Raw genomic sequence first — 13,516 nt, 5'->3', positions numbered from 1 at the left:
TCCGATTACAAAGGGGTGGGTATCTATGAAGTATATTGGCATAACTATATCCACAACTGTCGGCCTCCCTGAAGGTAATTATCGCCAGTTGTCACCTTGTTGTACGTTCAAGGACCATACAATGGATCGAGCATTAACGAAACCTATATATGTATCCATGGTTCCATACGAGTACTTCGTATGGCCTCATGTGGCCAAATGCATCTACATGGTCTTTCCATGGCCTCATATGATGTGAAGGACACAGGTCTACCTCTACGTGGTCCATGGCGTTCACTTGGACGCGAGGTCGCCAGGATTCTCTGGTCTCTCGTTTACATGGCCGAGACATGATAGGAGCAAGACCGTCGCGGATTAAGGCCACGAAAAGGACGCAAGAATTATGTCACTTTCTATATCTGTATGTAGTAGGTACGGTTTAGTATCTGTACAGTTTCACGGAATTTGCATTGTGCGGAGGTGCAGCCAGTACGTAAAATTGTGGATGCAAATGTTGACAACTTCATGAAAGAAACAAGTGGCTTTTCTGGCAATTCGTGTCCAGTCTTCAGATTTCTGTTAATTTGTTCCCAGTGTAGATGCGGATGACTAAAACTCCCGTCTTTTTTAGCTGCCGAATTGAAGTCAGAACTCAGGACGAGACTAAGCCCAGGACTTGACCGAGCGCCTCATGATCTCACATGCTGTTTAAATCACGTGTGGTAGGTGCCGAGTTGAGAGTGTGAACGTTCGACATGATGCTGCAGCTCGATATGTGCTACCCACGTCAAGCACTGGACCGATGCTAGACCAGGGATCCTGCAGGTCGGAGAACTGTCGATTCAGGGTGCTCAACGCAGCTGGCCATCCGCATAGAATTTCGCCTGCAAATTGAAATGGAGAGATCACACAGCGGTTCAATAGTATGATGATAATTGAACGATTCAAATAAACTTTTTTCAATCGGCATGCTCCTTACGAATGCACAATTGAAAATTGTCCCAATTGCTGCTGAAAAATCGACCAACTCCTTCCTGTAGAAAGGAGAGCTCCAACTCTTTCCTACTTCTAATGATATGACAGAGACACACCGTGATCATGCCAAGGACCTCTAACTACCCTAAGAAGATGGACCTGCTGCCTGACATCGGTTGGAACAAGTAATTATCCCCCTTAGGAAAAGGCACGCGAGGCAAAATGATAAGCTTGACCGGAGCTTAGAAAACGAAGAACGAGACCGAGCAAGGTCGCACGAGGCACCAACCCCGCGTAAACCACGCAACAACCACAGCCCGGGTCACGAAGTTTCCACACCGTTGGCGCCTCATACGCCTCAGAAAACACGCACCTACCCCGACGCAACACTCATGTTGCTTATGCCTCAGTGCCTCAGTAGTACTCTACTAGTAACCAACTGCATCCTCATCCCACGGTCCCTATATAAACCTCTGCCTCCCCATCCATTCCTCTCCAAGAAGAGCAGCAACTTCCAGTTCCAGCTACACTGCTCTTCTCACGATCGAGTCCTACTCTTCATATCCTTCAGAGTTCAGACTAGTGTAGCTAACTTGTCCATCCACAAGTGGAGTCAATTGCAAGAAATCACCACATTTGTGGCTAGGTTTGCAAAAAACCACCAACTCGTTAATCCGTTGCAAAAAACACCGCAAAATCACTTAAGTCGTTGCAAAAAGCACTGATCGGATGATTTAGCCCGTTTGATCGCTTTCTGACAAGTGGGGCCTGGCTGTCAAGAGCTGACTTGGCAAAACATTGACAAACACACCCCCTAGATCTTTTAAAAAGTGCAATCAGCCCCCTCGGTGTGGACGACCTCAGCGCACTGGCCCTGCTGTCCGGTAGGCACGGCGGCGCCCTCGTCGGCGTCGGAAAAAGCAATCAGGCCCTTGGCCGCCTCACCCCACGCGCAGCAGGCCATCCCTGAGCTCGGGCTCGAGGTTGTCGCCCGGCGTCCAGGCCGTCGCCTTGCCCATCTCCGGCACCGGGAGCCGCCGTCGGGAGGCTAGCTACGATGCACTCCGGCAAGGACCTGCTGCTGAGCGGAGTTGGAGAAGGAGACGGGGCGACGGGGCGAGGTGCTGGCGGCGGCCCGCGGCGGCTGGTGGTCTTGGCCGGCGGAGGCCCACGGCAGCTGGTGGTCTTGGCCGGTGGAGGCCCTGGTGGTCTTGACTGACAGAGGCCCCCGGCGGCAAGAACGCGAGCTGCTGCATGCGCTGCTCAGGGGCCCCGCCGCCGGCAACCACTGGTCCCGCCACCGGCAGACATGCTCAGGACGCCGCCCGTCCTTTCCTCCCGAGACCTTCTCTCTCTCACTTCTACAGGTCGTGCCGCCGGAGCACGCTGCACAATCCGCCCCCAAATCCTCACTGCCTCGCCGCTCTTCAGCTGTCCGCCGCCGGATCGAGCTCCGCCGCCGCAGAAAACCGTCAGATCTGGCGGGCGTCATCGACCTCGGGCCGGCCCTGCATCCGCCTCGTCCGCCTGAGGGGCGCCTCGCAACCCACCTGCGCCAACCAGCCTCCGGCGGCGACGGGAGCCAGTGGGGGCGGCGCGGCGACGGGAGCCGGTGGGAGCAGATGGAGCAACGCACGGGGATTGGGAGGAGGGGTTTGATTGCTTTTCATTTTTAGATACAGGGGTGTGTATGATATTTGGTTGCCAAGTCAGCACCTTACAACTCGGTCATATCTGTCAGAAAGCGATCAAACGGGCTAAATCACCCGATCAGTGCTTTTTGCAACGACTTAAGTGATTTTGCTGTGGTTTTTGCAACGGATTAACGAGTTGGTGGTTTTCTGCAAACCTAGCCACAAATATGGTGGTTTCTTGCAATTGACTCCCACAAGTGAGATGGAGTACGAGAATGGCGAGGTTGCTGCCAACGGCAACAGCGTGTGCATGGCAATCCAGCATGCCGACCCGCTTAACTGGGGGAAGGCCGCCGAGGAGCTGACGGGTAGCCACTTGGACGAAGTGAAGAGGATGGTGGCAGACTACCGCAAGCCCGTGGTGACCATCGAGGGCGCAAGCCTGAGCATCGCCAAGGTCGCGGCCGTGGCAGCTGCCGGCGAGGTGGTGGTGGAGCTCGACGAGTCTGCCCGTGCGCGCGTGAAGGCCAGCAGCGACTGGGTCATGAACAGCATGATGAACGGCACCGACAGCTACGGCGTCACCACCGGTTTCGGTGCAACGTCCCACCGGAGGACCAAGCAGGGCGGCGCTCTCCAAAGAGAGCTCATCAGGTTCCTCAACGCTGGTGCGTTCGGCACCGGCTCCGACGCTCATGTTCTGCCGGCTGCGACCACGCGTGCAGCCATGCTCGTTCGCATCAACACCCTCCTTCAAGGGTACTCTGGGATCCGGTTCGAGATCCTCGAGGCGGTTGCCAAGTTGCTCAATGCCAATGTCATGCCGTGCCTGCCCCTTCGGGGCACCATCACCGCGTCCGGTGACCTGGTTCCGCTCTCCTACATCGCTGGACTGATCACCGGCCGCGAGAACTCCGTGGCGATTGGACCAGATGGCACGAAGGTGAACGCCGCTGAGGCGTTCAAGATAGCAGGCATCCATGGCGGCTTCTTCGAGCTACAACCAAAGGAAGGTCTCGCCATGGTGAATGGCACAGCTGTGGGCTCTGCTCTGGCGTCCACCGTGCTCTTTGAGGCAAATATTCTTGCTCTCCTCGCGGAGGTCATTTCTGCCGTGTTCTGTGAGGTCATGAACGGCAAACCGGAATTCACCGATCACCATACCCACAAGCTGAAGCACCATCCAGGACAAATAGAGGCAGCTGCTATCATGGAGCATATCTTGGAGGGAAGTTCCTACATGAAGCTTGCAAAGAAGCTTGGCGATCTCGACCCACTGATGAAGCCAAAGCAAGACCGGTACGCGCTCCGGACATCCCCGCAGTGGCTTGGACCACAAATCGAAGTTATCCGTGCTGCCACCAAGTCAATTGAGCGTGAGATCAATTCCGTCAACGACAACCCACTCATTGATGTCTCCCGTGGCAAGGCGATACACGGTGGAAACTTCCAGGGGACACCTATTGGCGTGTCCATGGACAATACCCGCCTCGCAATAGCGGCAATTGGCAAGCTCATGTTCGCTCAGTTCTCCGAGCTTGTCAACGACCTTTACAATAATGGTCTACCATCAAACCTATCCGGTGGGCACAACCCAAGCTTGGACTACGGGTTCAAGGGTGCCGAGATCGCCATGGCCTCTTACTGCTCGGAGCTGCAATTCTTGGGAAACCCGGTGACCAATCACGTCCAGAGCGCTGAGCAGCACAACCAGGACGTCAACTCTCTTGGTCTTATCTCCTTCAGGAAGACTGCAGAGGCCATTGAAATCCTCAAGCTCATGTCCTCGACTTTCTTGGTTGCCCTCTGCCAGGCTATTGACCTGCGCCACATTGAGGAGAATGTCAAGAGCGCCGTCAAAAGTTGTGTGTTGACGGTGGCAAAGAAGACACTAAGCACCAATTCCACCAGCGGCCTTCACGTAGCGCGCTTTTGCGAAAAAGACCTGCTACAGGAGATTGAGCGAGAGGCAGTGTTTGCCTACGCCGACGACCCTTGCAGCCCTAACTATCCACTGATGAAGAAGCTACGTGGTGTGCTTGTGGAGCGCGCCCTCTCCAATGGCATGGCCGAGTTTGATGCGGAGACCTCCGTGTTCGCAAAGGTTGCCTTATTTGAGGAGGAGCTACGCAAGACGCTGCCCCCGGCGATTGAGGCTGCACGTGCTGCCGTAGAGAGCGGCACGGCTGAAATGCCCAACAGAATCACTGAGTGCTGCTCATACCCCCTCTACCGGTTTGTGCGTGAGGAGCTCGGAACTGTATACCTAACCGGCGAGAAGACACTATCACCCGGCGAGGAGCTTAACAAGGTGTTCGTGGCCATGAACCAAGGCAAGCACATCGATGCACTGCTTGAGTGCCTCAAGGAGTGGAACGGCGAACCCCTGCCCATCTGCTAAACTGAGAACATACAAGCAGAAGATAAGAGGACATGGAGAAGGTGGTTTCTCAGATTTCCAACGACAAGTGAATAGTGATACATTTAGCGAAGCATAATATTTTTTTCTCTTTCATGTTTCTTGTATGCAAACTGCAATAAAAATATTTACCTTGAGGCCTTTTAGGCTGCTGAAACAAATTTGACTGTAATTTTTGAAGTATCGCGAATTATATTACGTGGTACTTTCAGCATTCTATATGGTTTAAGAGCTTTCAAGTAGGACAATGAAAAGTACTACGCCCTCCATCCCAAAAGAAGTGTCTTAACCTTAGTACAACTTTATACTAAAGTGACTACAAAATTAAAACACTTATTTTGGAACGAAAGGAGTATAACCCAGGTAGCATTTTTTTAGTCGAAACCATAGAACAATCGTTTTGTGGTATTTTCATTAGGAAACATAATAGCTAAAATGTTCATATTACAGGTACTGAGCTATCTAGGTTCTGATCCTTTCTTTCTTGTTATGCTTTGCTCTGAGCTCCGCTGCCCACATGCCTTGTTTGAGGTAATACTTCAATGTGTTCATATGAGGTGTTGTTGATCTAAATATTTTGTCATTCCTCACTGACCATATACTCCAACATCCCATGATAATGATATCCAAAGCAATTTCTTTTGGAAGATGAGACAGAGATAGGGTGATTTCATCATAGGTTGATATCACTCTTTATTTGTCAGGTATAAGAAAATCCCAACGTTTGAGTGCAAATGGGCAATTCCAGAATAGATGTATAAGTGTTTCCTCGGTTTTGTGTGAGCAAAGAACACAATTGCAATCTTCCAGATACATGCTTTTACGTTGTAACAGATTCCTTGTGTTCACCCTATCATGTAATAGCATCCAGAAAATATCTTGTGTCTAAGTCTGCATGAGGTGCTCCATAGTTGATTAAATATACTGTGAGAATTGTTTGCCCCAATGATTGCTTTGTACATTTTCATGGATGGATAATGTGTGGAGATCCATGAATAAGTCCATCTGTCTTGTGTATCATTTTCCTCTCTATTGCCAATAAGGTCATTCAAGGAGTTGAATTGTTGATAAGCCTGCAGAGATAATGCTCTATGAAAATGTTGACTGGTATATGCATGCTAAAGGATCTTTGACAGTGAGATGTCTCTGTTTATAGCAAAGGAGTGCAATTCAGGGTAAGTGAGAAGAAGTGGTTGCCCAGACTAGTTATCTGACCAAAATAAGGTGGTGTCCCCTCTGCCTGCCTTACAAATAGCATATTGCTTGAATTTGGGTAAAAGTTTAACGACTGATCTCCACCAAAAAGAGCTAACCATCTTATCCCTGGCAATGAGTCATGGTAATGAGTTTTCCAGATGATGTTGACCCATGGAATGTCTTCTTTGTTGAAAAATTTGTGGAGAAACTTCATAAAAAGTGCTTGATTATGAGTTTCAATATCCAGAACACCTAGAACCCTATGATCTTGGGGTTTACAAACTTTCTCCCATGAGATTAAGGCATCTCCTGTCTCTATAGTACCAAATTTTCTCCAAAATCATTGTTTGAGTAGATGTTGATTTTTTACCACTATTTTGGGGATCAACAGAGAGCACATGCTGGCGAGGACAGACTTGATCAGGGTGAGCTTGTCTCCTGAAGATAGGAGAGTTGAACAACTGAGTAATCTGTTTTCAATACTTTTTATCCTGGGGACATAGTCTTCAATCCTGGGCTTGGTGAAGCTGAGAGGAAGGCCAAGATAAGTATGAGGCAAGGACTCAATCTTACACCCAATTAGAGTAGAAAGAGCATTCGTCTTTGCTGCAGGACTATTTATAGATATCATAGTGGATTTGGAATAAATTCACTTTGAGTCCGGTGTAAGCAGCAAAATGAAGCAGCAGATTTTTAATGTGCGGGAGTTGCTGGGCAGGTAGCGTTTTGTATTTCGTAACTGGTCGCTTCATCTTTTCCTCCACTTGTAGTACTTTCAGCATTCTATGTGGTTCAGTCAGCATTATGTGTCCAGTCTTGCTCCTATTTAACAAAAGGACAATTAGCATTTCCCCTACACACTCCATGTGATGGACAAGTCTCCATTACTATACATAACATCCCCTCACGATGCCGAAGCAGTCAGTAGTCGCCCTCATCTCATGTATGTTTATACGTATTTTTCTCGTATGGTCTGTTACAGCTAGGGCCTGGTGTCCGTTCGGTCCTGTTCTTCCGACCCTTTCAGCAGACTTCTTCAATTCACAAATAGTAGAGTGGTACTGTATATGTTTCCAATTGATGTTGAAGTTGTCAGCAGTCCATCAGGTTCTGATCTGAAGAAGGCACGTCGGGGCTTCCTGCCTGCAGGATTAAAGATGTTTTCTTGAAACAGGAGAGCTTGGTGCAAGAGATATGTATGCAGTATGCAATGATACGATCTGATCAAACTTAATGTGGGGGACCAGATAGCAATTGTTAACCTGTTTCCTCCAAGCTTAGTCGCCAAGCACGTTGAGTTTACCTGGCGGGTTTGCTGAGCTGGTCACCATGAGGGTTCGTTGGTACCAACCATAATAAACATAAATAAAATCCCGGCTCTGAATGAAAAATGCACATTGTTCTTCAACAGGGCAAAAATAACAAATTTGTGCATTACATGGATGATGATGCATCTGTACCTGCCCTGAACCGGCTCCCCTCCCTTAAAATATTTGTCCATTTCAAAAGGGAGTAACATGGAATCTTCATGATTCAACTGCGTTTTTGTGATGGTCTCGTGAACAGAAGCAATTAATCATTGTATATCAGAACTTTGTATGCACAAAAGCTTTTCCAAAATGCATGTCACGATATTCTATCACGTGGTTAGGAACTTAGGATCATGGGGAAGAAAAGCAGTAGTACATGCCCTGAGCTCTGAATCGCCTTTGCTTTCCTTGCACGCCCTCTTGTTGTTGGCAGCAGCAGGAATCAAATGCGGCAGCTTGACACAACAGCTTCGTTTTCAGTACTACTAGCTCGTTTTGAGCCCTTCTGCAGCAACCATGCGATGCGAAAGCCTAACTGCCCGATTTGGCTTTGCTCGACATAACCGGAAGCGACTGCCTGAACTGAACTCGTCTTGGGTCTGTACTTAGACAGTTCAGACTCTGATTTGGCTTTGCTCGACATAACCAGAAGCGACGGACTGAAGAAGTCGTCTTGGGTCTGTACTTGACGGTTCAGACTCTGAGAACTGCAGAGAGAAAGATCCGTCGCTTCATCCCGTTGTGTTTAGCCCTTTTCAGTCAGGCTTTGCACTGCAGCGCGTCGGCCGGTTCTCTCGAGATCTCCGACCGGCTTCACCTTCACGTGTAAATTGTAGGGTAGAGACGGACGCACGGGCCGGGGCGACCGGACCAACTGACCGACCCAGCGACCGACCGTGAGTGCCTGGGCAGAAGCCCACGTCCACACGCGAGCCGAGCCACCAACCCCACCAAACCCAGACCACCACAGGCCACCCACCACGCACGGCGCAGCTCCGTTCCGTCCCGGGCGCCGGGGCGGGCCCCGCGCCGCAGCCTCCATCGTGGCCCGCGGTTGGACGGCAGCGAGGCGGCCACGCCCACGCGCGGGGCGGGGCGGGCGACGACCCGGCCGGCCGTCGTGGCGCGCATCGGCGCATGGTTGGCATGGCAGGTCCATCCAAGGGCGATCCCAGCCCAGAGAGTCAGCTCTCCAGCAACCAACCCGAGGAAAACAGTGAGCCCAACAACCCCCCACCCGCCGCCCCCGCGCTATTTAAGCGCCCCCTCCCCCCTCCGCCATTCTCCAAGAAGAGCTTAGCTTCCGGTTTCGCCTCAAGCTCTTCTTCCATCCATCCATCCATCTATCTATAAACGTACGCGATTAAGTACTAGCAGTGGTAGCTCCCCCCACATCTGTCGTGCTTGTACCTCTCCCTGCATTGTTTTTGTTCCATCTGTTGTGTAACCTGCAATGGAGTGCGAGACCGGCCTCGTCGGCTCCCTCAACGGCGAGGGGCTCTGTATGTCGGCCCCCCGCGCCGACCCCCTAAACTGGGTGAAGACCGCCGAGGAGCTCACCGGGAGCCACCTCGAGGAGGTGAAGAAGATGGTGGCGCAGTTCCGCGAGCCGCTGGTGACCATCGAGGGCGCCTCCCTCGGGATCGCGCAGGTGGCCGCCGTGGCCGCCGGCGCCGGCGTCGCCAGGGTCGCGCTCGACGAGTCCGCCCGCGGCCGCGTCAAGGAGAGCAGCGACTGGGTCATGACCAGCATGATGAACGGCACCGACAGCTACGGCGTCACCACCGGCTTCGGGGCCACCTCCCACCGCCGGACCAAGGAGGGCGGCGCGCTCCAGAGAGAGCTCATCAGGTCAGGATCGGTTGCAGACCCAAAACCTGTTTTTTTTTTCTTCTGCTCGATTCATTTTTTTAGTGCTTCGAGCCATTAAGACGTGTTAATATGACACTAAGGAGCAGATTAAACGGTTTAGATTGCGCTGGATGCGCGCGCATGTGCCCTGTTTCGTCGTGCACACGGGATTCCCAAGCCCAAAAGGATTCTTTTCATTTGGGGTTTCGGGGAGTTGGTATTAGCTAGGTCGTTGGTGGTACTACTACCCATCAACTAACTGAAACTTCTCCTAAATTAGGCACCGCTCGCTGTACGAATTATCGTTTTACTCTAGAATTTGAATAAATTCAATAAGAGTATAGTATAATTTACTTTGTGCAGACCTCAGTTATTCCCTAGTAGTATACTCTGTTTCCATACTGAAGTAGCAACACGATCACTTGAACCAATGATGACAGCCAATGAGCCAAGTAGCACGAGCAGTTCGGTGAACCTGCACCACACCACCAGATCTGTTCAGGATCTAGAGCACTTGACACATCTTAGTCGCAGCAGGCAGCACTGCTGTGTTCAGTTGGCCATCTTAATCGCGGGCGATGGGCGTGCCCGCCTAATCACTCCACGAAACAAAGTGGCAGCGACAGCTCGGTAGGCACGGAGAGCCCGCCCACCCCAGGGTTGCTGTGTGGGGCTCTCGCCGCCGTGGTCCACCATTACTCGCCTATCTCTTTTCGCGGCAAGTAAAAAGAAGATCAACCATCATTCCCTTCTTCACCGACAGCCAGGGGGCTCGGGTTGGATGTCAATTTTGACTCCACCGGAGCAACGAACGAACGAAAGCTTTTTGTTCGGCGACCGGTTGGTGGTGGGTTAGCTGGGCTGGCTGGAGCCGTGTCTGTCATGCATGCGGACGGACGGACAAAGTCCTGTGCACCGCGTAGTTTTATCAATCACACGTAGAGGACGTGGGTGGGAGTGGCTGGTTCGGGGAACGGGGGCGCGCCAACGTCGCACGCAAGCGAGGTTAGGTGAGGCGTTGTTGTACTTGCAGCTCTGCTCCAGCTCTCGTCGGGTGAGTCATGGTTGGGAAGCTTCTCAAGACTTTTCTAGATAAGGCTCCAAAGTCCAAACCATGTCTTGGTGTCTTTTTTATTATGCACGCTAGTTGAATTTTAATACGTCCAGTAGAACGTGGGAGTGGTCAAGTGGCAAGCATGGGCACAGACTAGTACTACTAAAGTTGTATTTTATTTCCACCGACGGCCACTCTGTATACCTATCGCTATACGTGCCGAAAAGACGCGCACATCTGACTCACTTGGTGCACCTTGCCATGGGGAGCATGGACTGAGCAACAATTTTCAGAAAAAGAAAAATATTAAGCAACAATAACTTATTCCAGACTCGGAACAACACTTTTTTTTTGGGAAGACTCGGCACAACACTTAACTGCCTTGCACTAGCAGTCTAGTGCTGTACACGACGGGAAAAAGACAAGGAACAAGCATAACGAATCATACGACCATTTCTTGATCGTGCCATTTTTGTTACCAGCAGCAACATAAGTTTTGCGCCAAGTGCAGAGTCGGCAATGACACTACAGGAAATTGACCGGTTTGCTTCCCTCTGTTTGACAGGTTCCTTAACGCCGGTGCCTTCGGAACTGGCACGGACGGACACGTTCTGCCCGCCGAGGCGACACGCGCGGCTATGCTCGTCCGCATCAACACCCTCCTGCAGGGTTACTCCGGCATCCGCTTCGAGATCCTCGAGGCTATCACCAAGCTGCTCAATGCCAATGTCACGCCGTGCTTGCCGCTCCGGGGCACCATCACCGCATCCGGTGACCTTGTGCCGCTGTCCTACATTGCCGGCCTCATCACCGGCCGACAGAACTCTGTTGCGGTGGCCCCTGATGGCAGCAAGGTGACTGCTGCCGAGGCATTCAAGATCGCCGGGATCGAGCACGGGTTCTTTGAGCTGCAGCCCAAGGAAGGCCTTGCCATGGTGAACGGCACGGCTGTGGGCTCTGGTCTTGCATCGACCGTGCTCTTTGAGGCAAATGTTCTTTCCGTGCTTGCCGAGGTCTTGTCTGCCGTGTTCTGCGAGGTGATGAACGGCAAGCCGGAGTTCACTGACCACTTGACCCACAAGCTGAAGCACCACCCTGGACAGATAGAAGCGGCTGCAATCATGGAGCACATTTTGGAGGGAAGCTCATACATGAAGCAGGCAAAGAAGCTTGGCGAGCTCGACCCGTTGATGAAGCCGAAGCAGGACCGGTATGCCCTCCGCACTTCGCCTCAGTGGCTTGGCCCACAAATCGAAGTTATTCGCTTTGCCACCAAGTCGATTGAGCGTGAGATCAACTCCGTCAACGACAACCCGCTCATCGACGTCTCCCGTGGCAAGGCCATCCACGGTGGCAACTTCCAAGGCACCCCCATCGGTGTCTCCATGGACAACACCCGCCTCGCCATTGCTGCTATTGGCAAGCTGATGTTCGCGCAGTTCTCGGAGCTGGTGAACGACTTCTACAACAATGGCCTGCCATCCAACCTGTCCGGTGGACGCAACCCGAGCTTGGACTATGGTTTCAAGGGCGCCGAGATCGCCATGGCCTCATACTGCTCTGAGCTGCAGTTCTTGGGCAACCCGGTGACTAACCATGTCCAGAGCGCGGAGCAGCACAACCAGGATGTGAACTCACTTGGTCTGATCTCATCCAGGAAGACCGCCGAGGCTATTGACATCTTGAAGATCATGTCCTCCACGTTCCTGGTCGCCCTGTGCCAGGCCATTGATCTTCGCCACATTGAGGAGAACATGAAGACAGCGGTGAGGAACTGCGTGATGCAGGTGGCCAAGAAGACCCTGAGCATGAACAACATGGGCGGCCTCCACATCGCCCGCTTCTGCGAGAAGGATCTGCTGACCGCGATCGACCGCGAGGCGGTGTTCGCGTACGCGGACGACCCGTGCAGCCCCAACTACCCGCTGATGCAGAAGCTGCGGGCGGTGCTGGTGGAGCACGCGCTGGCCAACGGCGACGGCGAGCGCGCCCTGGAGACCTCCATCTTCGCCAAGGTGGCGGAGTTCGAGCAGAACATCCGCGCGGCGCTGCCCAAGGAGGTGGAGGCCGCGCGCGCGTCCGTGGAGAACGGCACGCCGCTGGCTCCGAACCGGATCAAGGACTGCCGCTCCTACCCGCTCTACCAGTTCGTGCGCGAGGTGTGCGGCACCGAGTACCTGACCGGCGAGAAGACACGGTCGCCCGGGGAGGAGCTGAACAAGGTGCTGGTGGCCATGAACGAGCGCAAGCACATCGACCCGCTGCTCGAGTGCCTCAAGGAGTGGAACGGCGAGCCCCTGCCGCTCTGCTGAGCAGTCGACGAGAGAAGGTAACACCAAAGGAAAAGAAAACACGTACACACAAAGTGAATATAGAAGTGTTCAAGACTGTGAAGCGGGAGGTTCCTGGTATATCTACGTTCATTGTACTTAGTTAAGTTGATGTTACTGTTGTTTTTTCTCGCTGCCGCCATGCCATGAGCAGGCGAGGCAGGCAGCTTCTCAAACTTGTGTTGTTGTAACTTGTATGATGGGAGCTTAAGTACATTACTTTGTTTCAAAATACACCATGTTATCTCCTTTGTTTCTTAATTAATGTTGGACACTGGCAGTTTAGCATTGTGGGTTGAAGAGTGGGTTTCGTTCCTTGATCTTGTCACGTACCCTTTTCGAACTGTCGGTGCCTCTCTGTCCCCCAGTGCAAGAGACGTGCCCATGTGTTCAGTTGAAATAGCTGCAGCTGCTGGTGGCCCGTGGCCAATCCGTTGAACAACTATCCTAGGTTACGTGCGAATTCAGACTTTCAGAAAACGAGTTCAGAGAACAACTTCGCTGTTGGCTCCACTGAATTAGAGTGATTTTTCTTGTTGAATGTTGATCAGTGGCGTCCTACTGTCCACCAGCATTTAGTTAGACCTTTGATTTGAAGAGAAAAGACAACACTCCTACCTGGTAGATGATCTACTTTAAACAGGGAAGATTTCACGTTCAGAGAAGATGAGCCATGTGATGTGATGGCTCATCTTCAGGAGCGCAAAAGTTCCGTGGGCGGGAAGAAAAATGATTTGAATTAGTTCAGGCGTCAACGTGCCTTGTTC

General features: G+C 52.0%; 2 protein-coding genes across 2 annotated transcripts; both read left to right on the top strand.

Annotated features, from left to right (window-relative positions):
• The first annotated feature begins 2,793 nt into the window (after positions 1-2,793).
• Positions 2,794-5,173, top strand: LOC123141544 (phenylalanine ammonia-lyase-like). The gene has a single exon (XM_044560655.1). The coding sequence runs from the start codon at positions 2,851-2,853 to the stop codon at positions 4,987-4,989; it is 2,139 nt and encodes a 712-aa protein (XP_044416590.1). The 5' UTR covers positions 2,794-2,850; the 3' UTR covers positions 4,990-5,173.
• A 3,625-nt stretch (positions 5,174-8,798) lies between these two features.
• LOC123144879 (phenylalanine ammonia-lyase) lies at positions 8,799-12,983 on the top strand. The gene is made up of 2 exons (XM_044564130.1): positions 8,799-9,365; positions 10,985-12,983. Exons 1-2 carry the CDS (start codon positions 8,968-8,970, stop codon positions 12,729-12,731), a joined length of 2,145 nt encoding a protein of 714 aa, XP_044420065.1. The 5' UTR covers positions 8,799-8,967; the 3' UTR covers positions 12,732-12,983.
• The last annotated feature ends 533 nt before the right edge of the window (positions 12,984-13,516 follow it).

The sequence above is a fragment of the Triticum aestivum genome, chromosome 6D (assembly GCF_018294505.1).
Source record: "Triticum aestivum cultivar Chinese Spring chromosome 6D, IWGSC CS RefSeq v2.1, whole genome shotgun sequence".
Taxonomy (NCBI): domain Eukaryota; kingdom Viridiplantae; phylum Streptophyta; class Magnoliopsida; order Poales; family Poaceae; genus Triticum; species Triticum aestivum.
Note: the sequence above shows the minus strand (reverse complement) of the source record. Positions and strands in the feature narration are given on the sequence as shown.

Bases quoted from the DNA above. Each gene is read 5' to 3' on its own strand.
- LOC123141544 (XM_044560655.1), top strand. From the start codon at position 2,851: ATGGAGTACGAGAATGGCGAGGTTGCTGCCAACGGCAACAGCGTGTGC.
- LOC123144879 (XM_044564130.1), top strand. From the start codon at position 8,968: ATGGAGTGCGAGACCGGCCTCGTCGGCTCCCTCAACGGCGAGGGGCTC. The intron at 9,366-10,984 runs GTCAGGATCGGT...TCTGTTTGACAG, and splicing joins CTCCAGAGAGAGCTCATCAG to GTTCCTTAACGCCGGTGCCT.